This window comes from Coccomyxa subellipsoidea, assembly GCF_000258705.1.
Source record: "Coccomyxa subellipsoidea C-169, whole genome shotgun sequence".
Classification (NCBI taxonomy): domain Eukaryota; kingdom Viridiplantae; phylum Chlorophyta; class Trebouxiophyceae; family Coccomyxaceae; genus Coccomyxa; species Coccomyxa subellipsoidea.
The window spans coordinates 1,665,395-1,684,720 of record NW_005178037.1 but is presented as its reverse complement, the minus strand read 5'-3'; the positions used below and the strand labels follow the sequence as shown (position 1 = coordinate 1,684,720).

The window sequence follows — 19,326 nt, the reverse complement described above, 5'->3', positions numbered from 1 at the left end:
GTACCTTTTGCCGACATGGTCATCGCCATCCTCCCAGATAATGGAAATGCATTCAGAAAGGGTCAAGCAGATAGGCAGGACACTGTGAGTATCCAATGACTACTTATTGATCATGCATCGACTCAGTTTAACCGTTCCACTTCAGAGAAGCTGATGCTGTGCAGCACCTCTCTCGCATCCTCTGGCACGTAAAACTGCAATAGTAGAGAGGCACTATCTCTGACCTATGCCCTGTCTCGATTGGTGGGATTCTAGGGCCGCATGCGCTTCATCCTCTGCATCTGCATGCGCCTCTTCACCTCCCGCTGGATTTCCTGGTCATCGATTGCTGCCGTGTCGGCTTCCTCTGCAGCACCTGCTCCACCGCAAGGAGGGCTATCGTCCACCTTTGCAAAGAGAGCTGCAAATGGGTCTGACAGACCGCCCGCCGGCTCTGCAGACCCCTGCCTCCGCCTCTTGGAGGCTCCCATGGACTGCCTCTGCTCAGCTGCGTTGGCTTTGTCTGCCAGGGGAACTCGCGGGCAGGCTGTCTTCTTGGGTGCGCCTGCTGCTTCTGTGCCTGCCTCATCCGCTGTGGCCAAGGCATGTCCGTGGTGCAGAGATGGGCTGACAGGCACTGGCGCATCCGGGTTCCACCTGAGGTATCTCAGCTGCAGGGGCCTCTTCTGCGTGGCAGGCCTGCTGGCCGGTTTCCTGCTGCCGTTCAATGGAACCTCCACATGTGAAGAGCGGCCACTCTCCTGTGCTGGCCTGCAAGAGGGGCTCTGTGACGGTGCTGAGCCTCTCCCCTCCCCTGACTGCGGCTCGACCGGTGTCATGGCCCTGTGCTTGCGCCTCCAGGGTGCAGCGGGCTCGGGCTCTCTGCTCTCAGCCCTGTCAGGAATGCCAGGAGTGGCCTGCTGAGGAGTTGCTCGCGGCACGCCTGTCCCCTTCTGGCTTGCTCGATGCTGGGTCTTCTCCAGTTGGTTGCCTTGATTGCCTCGGATACTTGCTGGCATCTTTCCCTGCTCTGTGGGCTGCACACGTGCGGCACAGCTGCTGTTTTGCCCCTTATCACCTCCAGTGTGGGTGCCAGTCTTGGGCTGCGCTGCTGCTGCCACAGTGTTGGCGGAGTGCAGCATGCTCGCATTGGTCTGCTTCACTGACGCCACTTGTGCCACCAGCTGATCTGCCGCGGCCTTCACAGCTGCCAGGATCTCGTCGCATGCTTGCTTGACAGCGGTCAGCTCAGTCAGACTTTTTGCATTTGCTTCTGTGGCACTGCATGCAATCTGGCTCATGGCAGTCTCCAGCTTCTCCAGTTTCTCTGTGTTCACTTGGACACCCTCTGCAACGCCTCCAATCTGACTGCAGGCCTTCTTGAGCGCTTGAACCTCCTCACCAACTTCCTTGACCTGCCATGGCATGCATGCGTCAGATTTTCCTCCTTGGAGTCGTCATGGTCCTGATGTGCTGGTGTCTGACATGCATCATCAAATGGTGACACGACAGGTGGAGGAAATACACCTGGCTCTCAATCGATGACATGTGGCCAATCTGGTCCAGCAATTTTGCTGCTGTCAGAGAGGCTGTGTCAGCGCCCCCGCGCATGGCGCTGGATGGGCGAGCAATGTTTGCTGTCAAAGTCTGTGGCTCTTCTTGGGACGACAAGCAGAATGGCATGGCTGGCTGGCTGTCCTGCATGACATTAAACAGACCTTTACAGCATTTGTGAAGTAGATGGCAGAAGGCTACTATCCATGGCATGGCTGATAGCTGATCACTATGTCACAACACTCACAAGCCATGATGTGCAACAGGGCAGGTTACCTGGATTGCAAATTGCTGCTGGGATGCATGACTGAGGGTTGGCAAGAGACTGCGCTGGCGAGGGTATGTGCCGGCGGCTTGTTGCCTTGGCTGCAGGCTCGCACTTGGCTGCAGGCTTGCAGACTGAGACATGCATATGTTCTGCATGCACATGAACACTCATGAACACTCATCCGTGACTGATAGTAGACAGCATGCCTTCAAATAAAGCCAACGCAAGACAAACATTTGAATAGAACCGCAACTTCGAGGCCTACTGCAATGCAAGACATGATGCAAGCATTACATGTGCCAAGTATTGAGTAGACATGTAAGCCTGGCAAAGGATACAAGGCCATGAAATAGCCACAGAGCTTCTGCAAACCATGGCTACCTGTGATGTGTTCTCATCCTCTGAAGGCGACCACACAGCAGGCGTGGGTTGTGAGAATGGCTGCTGAGCCAGGCGCCCTAGTGGAGACTGTGATCGTGCGACTTGCTGCTTCGCAAAGGCACTCCTGAACCTGCACATGCATTCTGTTGCTTAGGCAAAGCTTGGCAATGCAGATGCATGGCATTCACTGACTCTAGACGGCGCACAGTGGAGGTGCTACTGTGAGTGGGATGCATCTGTTCCTCCAGACCTCAGAGGAGAGTTTGAAGGTCGCTGGAACTGGCCCATGCGGCCCAGGTGCTGGGGAGATTGAAAGCTTTCCTGCTGCAGTGCTGCTGGGTTTGGCTGAGAAGCACTGAAGTAGGTGCCTTGTGGAGCCTGAGGCTCTTGATACTGTCTGTCAGGCATACTCTGCACAGAACTTCTCGAGGGCTCCAGCCTCAACACGTTTGGCTGCCTGCACCGTTTTCAAGCTGAACGTCAAACAAGAAGACACTATTGCCTGCAGAAAGTCTGAAGTTTTTTCTCGCAGAAACGTGTAGCTGAAGCTGAAGGCACTGGCCTACCTGTGCATCCTCGTAACGGAATATATACTTAACTGCTGATCTCAAGAGACGATATCGTAGACACGAAGGTGCGTTGAGTCCGTTTCAGAAGACAACCGCTGCGCAGTGCGTCGGTGTACGAGGCTTCTCAGTTAAAAGTTAAAAACGTTGTGCTCTTGGCCTGCATTTACCGAAATGCCCTGCTTTCGTGCGTCTCTCGGCGAGAAGGGCCATCAATCTTGATCGATTGTCTCCTGACATGTCCTTAAGATCAATTGACAAGGGAAGCAGATGCATGCATCATGAGGCAATGGGGTGACACAACTTCAAAATCCTCGCACCGAATTGATTGTGTGAAGCCTTCTTTGTGATTGATCTTAACATAAACTTGTAAACGGCCATTGTCGGCAAGCAGTGTTGAGATCCTCCTTCGCAGCCGCTCTCGAGATAGGATCCTTCAGAGAAAGAGTGGCTCCTTGCTTCAACCTTCTGTGCTTGCGTCGGCAGCTGCAGGTGACCAGGATAGCTCCATTTCCTTCTTATCTGTACTTGTCAGTTGTAAAGTTTCCACTGTCTTTCTTCCCTTCAAGCTGATCGCCTTCGCTCTTTGTGCCTCTTGAAGCGTTTTGGAAATTCCTGATCAACATTGCTGCTTGCTCCCTTGCTTGAGGGTGCTGCGAAGAAAGGTGATTTGCTGAAGAGCAACCGAGGAAGTCTCGATGTATTCCCCTCCTCGCCGTGCAGGAAACACTGAGATGGACAAGACTCCCCCTGCTTACAGACCAGACACAGGTGAACACCTGTCATGGCTACCCCTGCATATCCATTCAGCTGAATCAGTGAGATGCATTGTACTCAGGCAGCACGAACAGCGGCGTACAAAGGTTGTATGAAGCATTGATTACACCAGCTGAGCGGCCTTGTGTGGACACCTGTGCAGGAGCATTGCTGAATCAGAAAGCGCTGTACATGGCTGCCAAGCAGATCAGGCAGTCAAACAATGGCATCGACAGGGGCAGTGCTTTTCACTACTTGCTCAGCCCAGCAGAGAAACTTGAGGGCTTTGGCGCAACCAGCTCTGCATGCAGCATCAGCTCATCTAACAACTGCTGTCCATCAACAGCAAAGCAGCGATCTCCCTACAGCTCTCAGCAGATCGCCTCAGAGATGCATGACAAGGAGAAGAGCGCCATGCTGCCAATCAGCGGAGTGTGCTCTGGCGCATCTGTCACCAGGGATGCCCACTCAGTGGTGTGCAAGGGCAGAGTGTCAGGCAGTGAGATGGCTTCAGCAACAGGTGATGGGCACGCCAAGATGAACAGGCCCAGCAAGAGAGCTGCCAGAGCTTCGGCGGATCCAGTGGAGCAGCCGCGAAAGATTCAGGCCACAGCAAACACCCAGACAGCCAAGCAGCAGGGAGCAGGCAGGAAAAATCTGGCAAAGCTGTTTGAAAGGGAGGAGTAGAGTCTTGATCAGCAGCGACAGCTCTCGCGATCGATGTCAAGGAAGCAAATGTACCATGTCATGATGGCACCATAATGAATGCAGAAGTGCTGCAGCTGCAATCAGAATTGACTGAACTGAGATCAGGCATCTGTCCTGCATTGTAATTCTGTCTAAAGTGCATTGGTATTACATTCTTTCTTGAGTTAAAAATCCAAAGTTAGTGACAAGTAGAACGGAATTTGCGCTCGACTAGCATAGCAAGCATGTCCCCAGATGATCTGCACAACCTGGAACCTTTGCTCATCTATGTAGGAGAGTCACTGGTAATGTCATGCACGGATGCCTTCAAGTAAATCAAAGCTCAAGATGAGTAGCGCACCTGAGTCATTTACTTAGAGAGAGTGCATTCTCATGGCATTACATTATGTGTAAGCAGTAATGCATCCTTACTCCATGAAGCTACTGTAGCTATTTGAAGTCATAGCATGCAAAGATTGCAACATCTGACACACGCAACTCAACGCAAACGGGTCCATGCATCTACGCCGTCCTGCTACCAGGGCGTGCCATTGCTTCAGTCATCCGGCAGCTCGATGCCTTGAGCTTCTGCATCAGCCAGCAGCCGTGCATAGTCCAGCTTCCTCTGTTCTGCAAATGCGCGCAGCTCCTTCTTGGTCATGGTGCCGGACTTGCTGCCAAACTCGGAATCTCCAGGCCCCGAGGCTCCGCTCACACTGCCCTCCTCCTGAGCACTGACTTGCTCTGTGCCTGCCTCAGCATGCTCTGCCTCATGGCTCTGTGTGCGCCGTTCGATGGGCATCGGCGAGAGGATGTCATGGACTGCACTGCCGGTGCGCGCTGCGGCCGCTGCTTTCTCCTCTTCGGTGGGCATCAGTGACGGCATGTTGCTCCAGGAGGTGGCCCAGCTCTCTGCATCCCTCTCCCTCTCTGCCGCCTCCTCGTCAATGAAGCGCTTCAGGTCCTCCGCAGGGATGCCACATGCCAGAGCAGCCTGTCCCCACAGTCACACAGGTTCTTTAATCCATCATGCATGCCTGTATTCCAAGGGGAGCATTGCTGCGGACCACAGGTTTTCATCATGTTGCACAGCAAAAGCTACCTGACATGACAGCGAATGACAAGGGAGCAGCGCAGATGCGAAGGGAAAAGACCTTGAGGGCATCTTTGGTGGGTTCCCAGGCTTCCTTGCGCAGGGCCTCTGTGACCTTATCCTTGTCCGTCTCCTTCCTCAGCTTGTCAAAGGTCTTGTCTAGATCAGCCATGATCTGCTCAGCTGCCTTCTCCTCACCCTACACATGGTGCAACAGGAGCGAGGAGGTCACTAGACTTGTTCCACATATGCCACAAAAGCAATCAAACCTGACCGGCACCAAGCACACTGATCAGGAGGATGATCAGGAGGAAGCAGCACGAGTCACACCTTCACATCATTGATCACAGTGATAGATGGCTGGCCTTCATCAGCCTTGTCCTCCAAGGGCTCTGTTGAAGACCCCTCCTGCTGTGTTCGGGTGGGGTGAGCTTCTGCTTTGGAGTCCTCTTCCCATGGCGTGCCATCGCTGGAGGATTGAGGTATGGCGACCAGGCGCCCCTCAGCAATGGCGTCGATCATGTCGAGGCTTTGCTGGGTGTCCGGCGCCTCGCTCGGCTGCAAGTCGGGGTCAGCTGCAAGGCCTGCATTCTGCGCCAAGCTGTCCATGAAGAACTTGCCTGCTGACTCTGCCAGCTTCTGCACTTCCTGCAACCGTTCCTCCTTGTCTCTGTCTGCACTGCTCTGCACACTCCCGTTCTTCCCCAGTGACTGCAGCAGCGCCTGCCCTTCTGCTGCTGTCAGGGAATCACCCAGCGCCGACTCACTCAGCTCCACCCGATCATCACTGCGCGCACGCCTGGGATGCATATCCGCCCTCCGACTTTGCGTGCCCTCACTCTGTTGGCTTGTGGAGAGGCCTGGTCCCTGTGCCTGCCCTGATGAGGCATCTCCAGCTCCTTCTGACATGTCTCTGCTTGACCCAAGCTGCTGGACTTCATTTGTGGATGGATCCTGTGGCGGCGGCGCCTCTGCTCCGAGTCCTTCCTCCAGCTCAATGTCTGTCACTGGACTGCTGCCAGCATCTGCAATTTCCTCATCATTTTCCAAGCCCAACCGGCCCTGAAGCTCGGCAAGAGTGATCTCGGCCCCCTCTTCGCCTGTGTCATCCTTGACCATGATGTTGTCCAGGTTTCCTGCCTGCACATCCTGCTGGATCTCCTGCATTGGAATTACAAGTTTCATCATTATTTTGTGTGACGCAAGTGCAGGAATGACAAAAGCAAGGGATGTGAATGTTCAGACAAAAGCAAGTACCTGCACTCTCCGTTTTAGGTAGTCCTCAACATCTGGAAGCTCCTTAGCAGTCCGGTCAAGGTCCTCCCAGATATTCTTGTGTGGGTTCCGCCTGGTCCGCTGCGCCTGCCACAATCACAAGCCACATAATTTACTCCTCGCGGCCCTTTCTATCACTCCCTTGCAATCACTGGCATGAATGCAAAATTGCAACTTGTCACAGTCACACTTACCTGGACAGCTTCAGCAAGCACCGTGCCCAGCTGCGTGTCAGCATCCTCCTCGACTGCAAGAGCTGCACAGACAGGGGGAAGCCCTGACTCCTCCAACAGCTCCACCAGTGCAGCCTGTGCCGCCAGCCTGTCATCAAAAACACAGGCAGTTAGAACACCAAGACAGCCATAATCTACTCGAGTGTTTTGCAATATCAAGAGCTCATTTGCATATACCCTTGTTAGTTCTTTTCGGCATACAAGAGCTGGTCAACAACATCAAGTGCTCATCCAAATAGTGCAGATCTAAAGACCCCCAAATTTCTAATGATCTGATAATGTAAGGAGTGACAAATCCACTGACTTCATGCCAGAGAAGAGGATGGTGCGCTGGGAACCCCAAGCTCCACCTCTGGTCCAGCCCTGTGGCCGAGCTGCTCCCCAGTCTGGCTCTGGCAGATGGATGGCAGTGGACATCTTCTCATACAGCAGCTCGTCCTTCACTGGTATCACCTTGACGGCATGACCGCCGGCGCTGTCCAAGATCGCGCGCACCTGTGCGCCAGCCAACTCCGTTGATCATTGCACAGCTTGGTTGCATCTCAGTTCAGCGCCCGGGGAATTGTATGCTCAGCAATTGCGCAGAAGAAGATGGAGCGCACCATGGCAAATTCTTCTGCCCTGAAGCCCGCCAAAACGACCGCCTGCAGTGTAAGAATAGCATCTCAATGGTCTGTAAGGACAAAGGCAGATTGTGCAAAAGCAAATGGGGTGGCATCATGAGAGGCATTGCTCACCGGAGGCCCGTACACGTCGTCAGAATATAGCTCATAGACCAAAGATTCTGGTGTTCCTTCTTTGACTGTGTAGAAATCCTCCAGCCTCAATTCACGGCCTTCAGGATCCAGGTAATCTGGCTCGAAGTGGTCGAAATCTTCGTCATCCTCTAGGCCCAGCTCTTCACGTGAGAGATTATTGATTTGAATGTCGTCAATGTCTGGATTGTTGGGATCATAATCTTCTACGTTGGCTGCCACTTGGACTGCTCTCATCCTGGACGGCTGAGGCTTGCGTGAGGCGATCCCGGCCATCCCATGTCGAAGGCTGCCAGCCAAACAAACATTACGTGGGACATTTGACGTTTGTTGCCCAGCATGTATCGCTGCCTTAGCAGGCAGCCTCTGCAGAGTGGGCGTAGGCATCATCAGTAGCCCTGTCAAGCAAATCCTATGCTTCCACTCACGCCAAACAAGCACGGGTAATACTCTCTGAATACTTTCCTAATCATTTCCACAACAAGCTGTAAAGCACTCTATTTTCTTAGATGGTGTCGGAATGTAAGTTTCGGAAGGCGTATCCTCAGAGGTTCCTCGCCTCCGCAACTGCAGTCTTGGCCAAATGAAGTCCATGGACTCTGGATGCGCTTCAAACGCCATTTATGTGCATGGAGAGAGATTCGATAGTGCAGAAGACTAGCTACTGAATATTAAAGTCATTGTCTGCTGGGGAAGTAACGATAGGATAGGTGGAAGCTCGTACAAGGTTATGGAGCAGGTGCTGCAAAGAGCTCAAATCGTTCTGGCCAGGGCCAGATTGCTGTGTATAGACTTTACTGATACTAGATGTAGCGATGGCGTTTGCAACAAGGGTTCTGACGCAGACTTCGTGGGTAGTACTTCCAATGCACTTGATGACAAGGCGCAGGAAGGGTGCTTAAGAGGGGGCCCCACTGAGTCCTCTGAGAAATTTGATTGTGAGGAAAGCAGAAGATATGTCTGCCAACAGACGGAAGCTGAGCCATCGGACAGGACATCTACAGAACCACACCTGCAGAGGAGGCTTTCAAGATGTCTTGAGAAAAGAATGGGCTCAGTCGAAGATGCACTGCAAAATCTTGCTTCAGGGCAGCGCAGGTTGGTTTGCTGGCTCCATTGCTCTAACATCAGTGCGATTGGTTGGTCTTGATCAAGCGCAGTCCCCAGTAACGTATTGGCTATGGTGTCCTTTCAGGCTTGCACAACTGCAACACCAGCAACTGCTTGCCAGCAAGGACCTGCTGCGGCTTCGGGGAAGTCAGCTCGAGCTGCGGCGTCAGCAGCTGTCTGCACTGCACACCCTCTTGAGCACTTACGCATGCGTACATAGGACTGCATTTGCTCCTTCACAGGTCAGCATACTCTCCCTGCTCAGCACTGCTCCTAAGCTTTTTGTTGCCTGGAACATTGTTTCGTAAACAGTAAGTGGTCTTGTCCTTACGAATGACAGGGAATGTGCATCGAGCAGGAGATCGCCATGGAGCAGGCAACAGCACTGCTACAGGACTCCATGATGGATGTGCAGCTGGCCTCCCAAGCTGCTGCCAATCCTGAGGCGCTAAGCCCGGAGCACACTCCCAGAGTGTCCTGCATCTGTGCCGATGCTGATCGGCGTGCTGAGGAAGTTTCCACACTGGCTAGGTGAGGCCTGCACATGCTCCTCACAACTGGAATGTTGCACACTCTCACAGGCCGAGGATGATGCATCCGATTCTGTGTAGACATGGGCAAGCTTGCAACAAGCTACCAAAGATCTGTGCTGGAACCGCAGGCAGTTGCTGGTATCTTTAGATACAAGAAGTCAGCGACATGCAGCACCCCATGGGCAGGCTGGGGCCACAGAGGCACAACTCTGCCACCTGGTCATTTTGACTGTGCCAAGCGGCTCTCAGCTTCAAGCGGAAAGCTGTCCCATCTGCCTTGGGCCTTTTCAAGAGGATGAGAAGCTACATGCGCTACAGGTAAACTGTGCACTACTCTCAAATTCTTGCGAGTCCAGAAACAGAATTTTGCAGGAAGTGGTGATCTGCTTGTATAGTTAGGAACAGGAGCAGTTTATGAGAGCCATTCAGAGGCACGCAACAAGATCTGACATGTTTTGCTACTGCTGGACAGTGTGGACACTTCCATCATGCAGACTGCCTGCTGGAGTGGCTGCACATCAGATCATCATGCCCGCTGTGCAATTGCATGCTAGCCTCAGGCTGAGACTGGGATGCGACGCGTTCTATACTGTCTACTTGGTGTGGCGTGACGCACTGTGTTGGCAAGGTTGCTCCTAGTAGTCACATGGCTGGATGTCATCGTGGCAGTCCAAAAAATTGACAAGCCGGAGGCCCCGTGATTAGCTGATCAGCCTGAGCGCTGCCAGTGGGCGAACCTCCAAGAATCACATCATGATGCCATGCCGCAAAACGCAGCATCGCCAGGCCTGGCCGGCAAATTGAGATACGTGCGTGCAATTCGCTACAGCGTTCAGCTTATTATGTCTTTGTGTCATGTGCTGGCTTTGCTGGCCTGTGTATGCCGAAGCAATGCATAAAACTACTACATAGTATGGTATGCTCCGCCTGCTCATGAATGGCAATTTCATCAACTCGAGGGTCTGTGGCAATGCGATGACAGGGCCCTCGGGCGCGCCAGCATTCCACCGCATGGACATGCATTGTCAGTTTCATGAACATTAGTGCAATAAAATCACGTCGTGATTATCACGATGCCCAAAAGCCAAAAACGGGGGAAGGGGATGACATGAGATGTCTCGTCCAAGGTGATCATTTCCATGTGAGCAAGATGTGATGGCAGCTGCACTGGAAGCTGTGAAGGCGCCATCTGTCAAACTCGTCTGGAATCGTGTTGCTGGCCTTCGGAAAATGTCTCGATCATGTCCCGTCATATCCTATTATAGTCGCAAGTCAGGACGAAAAATCACGTTGTCTTTTCTAGAAAAATTGGGAATGTGCTGCTGTTGTGGGTTGACGGCAACCTCGAAAGTGTTAGTAAAAGCCCGATGCGGCCTCAACGTGGCTGAAATTAGCTGTGCTCCTTAAGGCATCGACAACCTAGCGTGTAAGCCGTCTTGAAGAACACTAAGGGTAGATTTGAATAGCGGGAGAGCACCAATCGAAAGGGACTCGTAGCAGGTAGCATCTAAACCCAGAGGGCACCCTGAATAGCGCAGCGCCCAGAACTCTTGCGCGATGAAAAGAGCTCATATCTGCCTTCGATTCAGTCAGTATCATCGTTCTGATGGAACCTCGTGGCACCAATATTAAATTGACTTGCTTCCTGCGCGCGATCCGCCGTGCTGTGAGCTATGACGCTCCTGATTTTAGCGGTGCACTAAAATCTTTGCAGGTGGACGCGGGGAACCCTGTGGCACTGCATTTCAAAGCAGATCAACATCAGGAGGACGCAGCAGCGGCAGGGATAGCTATATAACGCACCAGGTACTCCCGATCGTCATCACCGATGGCGCCCCAGTCTGTCTGATGCGACTGTGTTCTTCTTGCCTCTCTTGCCTGTAACCAACCTGCACTGATTTGGAGCTTGATGTCATATTGATGCATATTAGCGAGCCCTGATCGAGCTGGAACATGAAAGGCAGCACTCAGCGTGGCTCCTAGTATTGCATGATCAGGGTCACAACCTGTGGAATGTTTTGCTTGCATTTCGTTGAAAGGGTCCCTCTCGCTTTTAGTCTGACATTTATGTTGCTCACCGCCATAAGAGTCAAGGGAAGGGGCAAATCCAGCATAAAGAAGTCCACGCACCACCGAAGCAGAGCCCAGCCCATTTGCAGAGGAGCGCAGTGAGCAGTTTGAGGAATTGAAATGAGTGTAATGAGGCCCCAACCCTGGCGCTACATCCTATCCCTCCCATCTGTGAGGTGTCAGCCAGAGGCTGCTCAGGACATGGTCAGACCGGCATCCGCAAAGTCTGCAGCCGGTCAGACCGGATTTCTACAGGCGAGTGGTGCTATTTTGTGGCGGGCCCTGATGTGGATTCTGCTTTGGGCCGCAACAGGGCCCACCCATGGGCGCATGCGGCACCAGGCGACGGCCTGATTACTGCCGGTGCCCTCATTCGCCAGCTCAGCCGCTCGCCACCGCCCCCACCCCGTAACCGCCGCACTTAGCGCCAGCGGCTCCCCCCCCATCCACCCCAAATGACACAGCACGGCGGTGATCCCTCCCTGCCGTCCCACGAGGACGATGAGCCCGTGGATCTGGGGTGGCTGGTGGAGGCAGAGGACGCCGTCGGAGAGGACCCCGCCATCTCAGCCGCCACCTCCAGCCCACCCCTTCCCTCTGACAGAGTGAGCCATCAGCAAGTGACTCCTTCATTACTCATTTTTGTAATCATTCTGTCTCTGATCACCCTGACTTGTGTGTATTCACCATTGGGTTGATTCCTCTCGCCTTGGTTTGCTCCAGCAACCAATTGCTGGGTCAGGGTTGCTAGATGCTTGTGCTGTGAATGATGTACATTCCCTGATGAACATCTAATATGCACCATCTGAAAAGTTTGGGTGGTGGGCGCAGACAATCCCCCGTATGCCCTCCTTCCCAGACATTTCAGCAGCCTACCAACAGCACTCCCTACCGCGCCCTGTCAGCGCCGAGAGCAACTTCTCTGCCGCTGCGTCCTCCCCAAGCACCTACATGACACAGGTGCTGCCTTGCACCTGGGTGACAGTTCGAAGAATGGAAACTTCTTTGGTGCTTATGCAAAAGTGGGATAAATATGTGAAGATTGACCTCTAAGCTGAGCATGTGGTGCGCAGGTTGGTCCCATCAACCAACAAGGATCCCTCAAGCCTGGTTCCATGCGACTTGTCACCACCGGACTTAGAACCTCCGCCGCTCTTGCAGAACCCCCACCTGCTGGACAGGTCAGACTCTGGACTTCCAGACTTTTGATTGCTTTCACAACAGGGCTCGGGAAAGACCTTTGGGGTGGTCCACTTTATGTTCTCCACGGCTGTATGTACATTTGCAATGGTGCCCAGAGAGCCTGTCTCACACACTGCTGCCACTCGGGTTTTCTTGAAGCTGTGCTTCTCCAGCTGCAGAAGAGTTGAATGACTCGCTGTGCGCTGTGCAGGAAGTGCAGAGGTCTCTGAGGTCACGGGCGGGTGGTGAGAGCACGACGGGCACAGCGCAGGGCACTGCACCCGACTCAACCTCCCCCCGCCACCATGGCCGCATGCTGCGCTCCAGATCTGGCACAACCTCAGGTGCCCCCTCTGCTGCATGCATGCAGTTCACAATGAGCTCGCTTAGTTTCTATTTATTTTCTTTGATTGGCGTTCGTGCCGGTTGTTGTTGAGACTGCTCGATGCAGAGGCAGCAGCAGCTGCAGCAATGGCCTGCAGAGATGAGACTGATGAATCCCTTCTGATACTAAGGAGCTGAGTGCAAACTGTAGTGAAAGACGAGGAGATGCAAGATGCTGGCCCAGACAGTCCGGGCGTTTTCAGGTCCCTGCGGAGAAGACCCCAGCCCAACTACGCACAAGCAGCAGGCATAAATCCACTACTCCTCTCCCACTGCTCCCATCTGTCTTTTTATGCATGGAACTAAATAATGTAATGGCAGTAATCTTAGCCGAAATGAAAAGTAAGGCAAAAAATCCCTTTTGTTGCCAAATTAAGTCGAGCGTCAAGCCAAGCTTCCCTTTTTACGGAACGTCAGGCGCTGCGTCAGGCGAGTCGGAGAGCGATGCCTCATCGGTGCCAAAGTCTGAGGAGGAAAAGCGGAACTCGGCAGAGCCCAAGAAGTCGCAGAGGGGCCGCAAACGGCGCACGGAGCCCATTGTGGTGGAAAAAGAGGACGGCACCAAAGAGGAGGTCTCTCCCCAGGTGTACCGCCGCCTGAGAAGGTGAGATCTGTGGGACTGATGTTGCAGCTGGTTGCATTGTCGCAGCACGTGATCATGTGATCCAGTGCCGAGTTTTGTTTTGGTCTGCAGGCGGGTCACAAATAGGCTTTCAGCAAGAAGAATGCGGCAAAAGCGCGCCGAGGAACGAGAGACAATTGCGGCGGAGGTGTGGCCCTAATATTTCTCAGGAGTTCCGCTCTCCTCGAAGCCTGAATTGTCTCTTCGCACTAGCTGTCATTTTGCGGCAGGCCCTTTCACAAGGATATTTGTTAAAGGGGAGGCCATCTCAAAATGCAACAGCTTGCGCCCTTGCCTTGTAATCTCCACGTTTGCGTCAGTGTCGAGCATGAGGGTCGTGTGGGGTTATCATTGAGGTGGTCCGTGTTTGCGAGCGCAGACGCAAAAGCTGCAGCAGGAGACTACAGAGCTGCGGGCGCGCATGTTGGAGCTGGAGGGCGCCAACAGGGCGCTGGCCAGGGAAGCCTACGGCTGGCGCTCCCGCTGCGAGCAGCTGGCCGGTCGTCCGCTGGGCACACCCCAGCAGCAGATGGGTGGATCGTCGCGCACGCTCAGCCCCTTCCCATCCCCCAACCCCACCGCCGAGAAGCGGGTGAGTGCTCCCCCTTGTGTACCTCTCGATGGGTGGATCGTCGCATCTGCTGTGGCCTTCCTGCATCTAATGCAGCGTGATCTTGGACCCAAGGCAGTGTTCCATGCTGCTCTGCAGTCATCCCAGCTCTGTCCACCACATCCAAGTTGGAAGGAAGAATGCCCGGAACCTGCCGCCCGGAACCTGCCGCAATAGAGAATGTCTGATGTTTGGGTTTTGTGTCCCTCTGATCTGATATCTCCTGAAAAGAAAATTTCAATCTGAATGTGCATTTTCCTGATGCAGACGCAGTCGTTGCCGGTGCCGCACCCGGCGGTTGCCGCGGAAGCTCAAGTGCGCAGCATGAGTCCCGGCGGCTTTGACAGCTTCACGCTAGATGCCGAGATCCCCTCGTTGCACATGCTCAGCCCGCTGTCCCAGCAGACGCCGCTCTTTAGCCGCCATGCGCAGCAGCCGGGGGGCGGCGCGCAGCACACCCCGCTGTCGCTGCAGTCGTTCGACAGCGCCCTCGGCGCCGCCCAGAGCCGGCAGCTGTCCAGCGGATCGCCTGGGGCCGGCATGGCGTACTACCCGAACTTGACTGGCCTCCAGCGAGGGGCCAGTTCCAGTGAGCTGCAGTCCACACCTGAGCACGAGCAGCTGCGCAGCGGCCAGGTCTGCCACCACTGCACGACGCTCCCTTATACTGTTCCAGCAGTCCAAAAAAAAACCCCCCGTTGAAATTGTGTCCAGTTGTGGAGTCTGCGCGTACCAAGGATGGCACGGGTTGAAGGGCAAAAGACAGCTTGAGATACATTGAAACCTAATAATTATCACCCACAAACACGTTTGTGTCCCAGAGTTTATGGAGGACGTTACTATTTGTATTGTAGTTGTTGACATGCAACAGAGAGTACCTGTGACGCTACCGAGGCCTTCATAAAAGTTTGATGCTGCGCAGGCGGGCATGCAGTACGGGTCGCACCTGCACCTGCGCTCCTCGCCGTACAGCATTCCGGAGCTGCAGCAACGACTTCCGCCGCCGCACGCGCGCGCCCCCCGGGAGGGGGGACCCTCGCACATGTCCCCCCGCCACTTCTCGGCGCCCAACCTGAGCCAGGGCGCCATGGACCTGTACCAGCACAGGAGCCACCTTCCCGGCGACGCCTCGGCGCTGGGATCGGCTTTCGGCCAGCCGGGCGGCGGCCTGGAAGCCCGGGGCAGTTTTGGTCACCCGGGAGTGGAGGCAAGCGGCGGCTACGCGCAGCCCGGCCTCCAGTCCCGAGCCAGCTTCGGGCAGTCCAGCCCTCGCAGCCTCCAGTACGCAAGGTGAGCGCCACAGTCATCAAGTTTCTCATTTGCTGTGGTTGCTAATATACGTACAGCACATATGACACCTCACCATCCAAAAAGGGATCTGTGGTGCTCCCGACCAGGGGCTTGTGACCCCTGCTTTCTGCTGTCATTGGGCGCCTACCTGCTGGGCTCTGCTCTCTCGTTCCATGTTTCCTTGATCAATGTACGATGGGTCAACCTGGCACCACCCGCGTCATTGCCTGAGACCCGACTTGGGACCCCAGGGCATCGGGGAGTGTGGTAGCTGAGGAGGAGATGAAGCGCTCGTCTGCGCCGGCAGCGCTGCAGCAGGCGCAGGAGGCTTTCGGCATGGCCTTCCGCGACGGCGTTCCCTCTTCTCCCCCTCGCCAACACCCCCACTGGGGGGTCAACCCCAACCCTCAAGGCTCCAGCAGGAAGTGACCCGCCAGCAACCCCATTGGGGGTTCAATTCTAAACCCCAACGCTCCAGCAGGGAGTCACCCGGCAGCACCCGCACCGGCCCAAGCACCCAAACAGCGGCAGAGCCTGATCTATTAATTGTGCGGCGAGGTAAAACTTCAGGAGAATCATCGGCAGCTAGGTCCTCACATGGTGGGGCCAGGAATAATAGGTGTGGCTGCAGCATGGTACAGGAGGCCGGCCGGCCCTGCATATGGGCATTGTGCACGGCAAATAGAGCCGCCAGGCTTTTGGCAAGGAGGGGAAGGATGTCACTTTGACATTGCTGGGAACTAGATGATGCCGCTGCTGCAGCATCGAGCAAAGCAAAGCATAGGCTCCGGGGCCCCTCCTTTCTTCTTGCCATGAGTGAATGCGTTGGAGAGCTGAGTGCTCAGCCCGAGGAGCGTGGACCAGACGGGGGGGACTGTGCCTGTGGTGCTTGCGTCACAGAAGGCTGGGAGGAGGCAGTATTCTCATCGCTGTTACTTAGCCTTGCGTGCTCAGATCGCATGCTGAAGGCGATGGGATGAGGAAGGTGCTGCACTCTTGAAGGAGCTCAAATTTTTCTTTGGCAGGAGTCTGATAGCAAATCAGACGCAACTGGCCTGTGATGATAGACACCACACAGCTGTGAGCGTTGTCCAGGATGAAGTGTTGTTCTGACCATGCTGCGGTGCTTGTTTCTTTGCTGTAGGTTTTGTGTGTGGTGGCATGTGAGATACCGCTATTGCAGAGTGCGGGCATAGGCTCTGGATGTGTCAGAAGCGACATTGAGGACTCAGGCAGGGAGGGCAGTTTTCACGAGCGTTCCAACCCAGTGCATGTGAGCAGACCAGTACGACAATAGCAGAAGATCAGCAAGGAGGGCCCTGCAGCAGTGACAAGTGGCCCTCCTCTGCGTATCCCAGCTGGACACAGCTTGACTTCAGCGGCACCAAACCTTTTGAACAACACGCAAGTTCTGGCATGGGGAATTGTCTTTTTATGGCTTATTTCATTGTAGTTTGGGCATGGAGCGGTAGCTGGGACAGTGACTGAGTGTGTAAGTATACACGTGCCAAGGTGGCTCAAGCAATGCTGGGGCACACTGAGGGGTGTGCGGGGCTAAGACATATGGGTACAATCAGTACAAGCACAAGTCTTGCAGCTTTCAGATCTGATGGCAACATGCATGCAGACAATCACAGTGTGGCAGTCAGCAATCTAGGCAAAGGTGGGCGCCCAGGGGAGGATATATCCGGGGATTGCGTCACTCTGGTCAACTGCTTACAATGTCATCTGATTGCTGTTTACTAGTCAATTTGTGCGTGCACCCCCTGTGGGGCCACTGGGGCTCTTGAGCAAGGCCTACCACTGTACTTGAGGTCTGGGCGTCTCAATCCAAGATTTCCTCAAGCTCACTCCAGGTTTTCTGCCAGGCAGAAATTATATTCTGGGTCTGATCACGATATGCTATGGCACCACAAACTCTTTCTTTTTTAGGAGGTTACCTTCAACCCTGCTCGGTACAGAATGGTTTCCATTACCGATAGTTACAGCAGAGTGCTGATATTGACCCATGCCATCTGAGACGCTGCCTCAGATTGTTTTTCTTTGAACTTATTTCATTTGATTTATTTAGCAAGGACACAAGAGAGGACCATGCCGTATTTTCTGTGGATTTTCTTATGGGCAGAAAGTGTGGCTGCAAGATGGATGCAAGAAGTACAAATTTAGGCCTAGTACTCTAGACTCTAGACGCTCGGAGCCCTATGGGCATGTAGATTGGAGAAGAACTGTTCAAAGGAGTCTCATCCTGATAGCAAAATTTGCTGGAGTTCTGCATCACATCCTGAATGCTAAACAGTACGCCCTGACCTCTTTGCAGGGATTGCATGAGTTCCTATTAATATTTCTAAAACTGCGGCATGTCAGCAAAGTGCTCAAAACACCCCAGCTGGATCATCGCGGCACAATTGCGCATCTATTGCGCATGACGGTATTGCCTGGAGTCAGGGCACATCCTGCTGGAGCCTCAGCCCTTCAAGGCCGCTTTTTGTGTTTTGATCCCTTTCTCTGGGCCTTCTCCATCTGCTTCCGTTTCTTGCCAAGACCCTTCCGCTGCATCATGCCTGCCTCGATTGCAAGCTCCTTAGCTGCATCTTCTCTTTGCTTTCGCTTCTTTGCCAGACCTGTCCATTCACATGAAAATCTGCTGATGCGACGAAAGGACACAGCAACACAAGTATACACGAAATCTCGGCACAGAGGTACATGTTTGCTTATCACAATATCAGAACAGTGTTCCTGTGGCACGCGAGCAACAGATGAGTATATGATGTGCAAACTGAATGTAAGCTACGTGATTGTAAGTGTTCCACTGGATCAGACTGGCCAGCTCACCTTGGCCGATAGAGGCAGGTATGCGTGGAGACTTTTGAACTCTTGCATTGACACTCCGCAGCATGGAGTTCTCGAAATCCTTCCTTTGCCGCTTCCCCAGTGCCGAAGCACCTGCAGACTTCCTTTCCCTTTCAGGCAAGAGCTGAACAGGTTTCAAAACGCGACTATCACGAAGGCAGCTTCTAAGCCCATGCAGCAGGTCCACAATCCTGCACAGTCTTCAACACGCAATTGAGCGGCGCGGTGCGCACCCAACGTGTCGACTTCTTTCCGCATTTTCTCAAAGTCCTGCGATGTGATTTCTCTTTCATGATCTGTCCTCCTGCCATCATCTTGCCTGGACACCCTGCTGCTGGTTTTCTGCTCATGGATTGATCTCCCCGACATGATTAGTCGTCTCTGCTTCTTTAAGGACATAGCAAGTCCCAGATTTCCGTTCTGGCTGCAAGCAGAGACAACCTTTACTTCCAGTTGTGATGCACACTACAGCTCATGGTATTGTTAGAACGCAGGCTTCAGCAACAAGTGATTGGGAGTCACGATTAGGGCCTCCTAGCTATCATGAGGCAGATCAGCACCTAGCATTTGGTCTACTGCGCTGCTGTGAGCTAGTCCCGCTTGGGAATTCCAGCTCCTCATCAGAATCTCTACCACTGCTGGTGATGTTTTTTTCCTCATCAGAGATCTCAGGCTCCACGATGTTCCTTCGCAGGTTTGCAGACGGCTCCTTATTTTCTTCTGCCTCATCCCCAGAGCCCTCGAACATGCGCAGAAATGCCTCTCCTGAAAACACACCACAGCAAGGTGCTCTTATCCGCCACACTCATCATCCCTGTGCTGCAAGTCGGTATATATAGCCAAAAACAAGCTCTAATGTTTTAAAAAGAAAGCCAGTCACTCAATCAACCTTGTCCAGACGCGGAAAACACAGATTGCAGCTCTGAGATCAACAGATCAACTTACCGTGGGCTTTCAATCTTTGAGAAATAGCAGCAGCATTCTCTTCATCGAAATCCATTGCTTTCCTTGGTAACAGTTCTAGAAATTCCTCCTACGAACTGCAAAGAGAGGTGAAGCAAAGCGGCTTTGACCAAGAGTTAGTACGAGTTAGTCACAGCTTCCAGGCCAAGATGGCTGATGCCCAGG

The 19,326-nt window shown here is 53.7% G+C and overlaps 6 protein-coding genes across 6 annotated transcripts; 3 read left to right on the top strand and 3 right to left on the bottom strand.

Moving 5' to 3' along the window:
* Positions 1 to 251: 251 nt before the first annotated feature.
* Positions 252 to 1,941, bottom strand: COCSUDRAFT_41461 (hypothetical protein; the record flags this gene model as incomplete). The annotated part of the gene is made up of 3 exons (XM_005648664.1): positions 252 to 1,394; positions 1,507 to 1,677; positions 1,810 to 1,941. 3 exons carry the CDS (start codon positions 1,939 to 1,941, stop codon positions 252 to 254), a joined length of 1,446 nt encoding a protein of 481 aa, XP_005648721.1.
* Positions 1,942 to 3,482: 1,541 nt separating this feature from the next.
* On the top strand, positions 3,483 to 4,191 carry COCSUDRAFT_62688 (hypothetical protein; the record flags this gene model as incomplete). The annotated part of the gene is made up of 2 exons (XM_005648663.1): positions 3,483 to 3,519; positions 3,668 to 4,191. 2 exons carry the CDS (start codon positions 3,483 to 3,485, stop codon positions 4,189 to 4,191), a joined length of 561 nt encoding a protein of 186 aa, XP_005648720.1.
* Positions 4,192 to 4,747: 556 nt separating this feature from the next.
* COCSUDRAFT_41460 (hypothetical protein) lies at positions 4,748 to 7,784 on the bottom strand (the record flags this gene model as incomplete). Its single annotated transcript, XM_005648662.1, has 9 exons — positions 4,748 to 5,185; positions 5,346 to 5,483; positions 5,615 to 6,071; positions 6,192 to 6,445; positions 6,542 to 6,646; positions 6,754 to 6,880; positions 7,097 to 7,287; positions 7,395 to 7,436; positions 7,530 to 7,784. 9 exons carry the CDS (start codon positions 7,782 to 7,784, stop codon positions 4,748 to 4,750), a joined length of 2,007 nt encoding a protein of 668 aa, XP_005648719.1.
* A 1,216-nt stretch (positions 7,785 to 9,000) lies between these two features.
* On the top strand, positions 9,001 to 11,685 carry COCSUDRAFT_62686 (hypothetical protein; the record flags this gene model as incomplete). The annotated part of the gene is made up of 2 exons (XM_005648661.1): positions 9,001 to 9,188; positions 11,574 to 11,685. The coding sequence occupies 2 exons, from the start codon at positions 9,001 to 9,003 to the stop codon at positions 11,683 to 11,685; spliced, it is 300 nt and encodes a 99-aa protein (XP_005648718.1).
* Positions 11,686 to 11,715: 30 nt separating this feature from the next.
* COCSUDRAFT_62685 (hypothetical protein) lies at positions 11,716 to 15,777 on the top strand (the record flags this gene model as incomplete). The annotated part of the gene is made up of 10 exons (XM_005648660.1): positions 11,716 to 11,865; positions 12,092 to 12,220; positions 12,334 to 12,441; positions 12,654 to 12,786; positions 13,256 to 13,430; positions 13,521 to 13,596; positions 13,828 to 14,040; positions 14,326 to 14,694; positions 14,981 to 15,348; positions 15,600 to 15,777. 10 exons carry the CDS (start codon positions 11,716 to 11,718, stop codon positions 15,775 to 15,777), a joined length of 1,899 nt encoding a protein of 632 aa, XP_005648717.1.
* A 1,715-nt stretch (positions 15,778 to 17,492) lies between these two features.
* Positions 17,493 to 19,219, bottom strand: COCSUDRAFT_53249 (hypothetical protein). Its single transcript, XM_005648659.1, has 5 exons — positions 19,144 to 19,219; positions 18,759 to 18,963; positions 18,432 to 18,622; positions 18,181 to 18,291; positions 17,493 to 17,969 (listed from the first exon to the last, which is right to left on the bottom strand). Exons 1-5 carry the CDS (start codon positions 19,196 to 19,198, stop codon positions 17,821 to 17,823), a joined length of 711 nt encoding a protein of 236 aa, XP_005648716.1. The 5' UTR covers positions 19,199 to 19,219; the 3' UTR covers positions 17,493 to 17,820.
* Between the last annotated feature and the right edge of the window lie 107 nt (positions 19,220 to 19,326).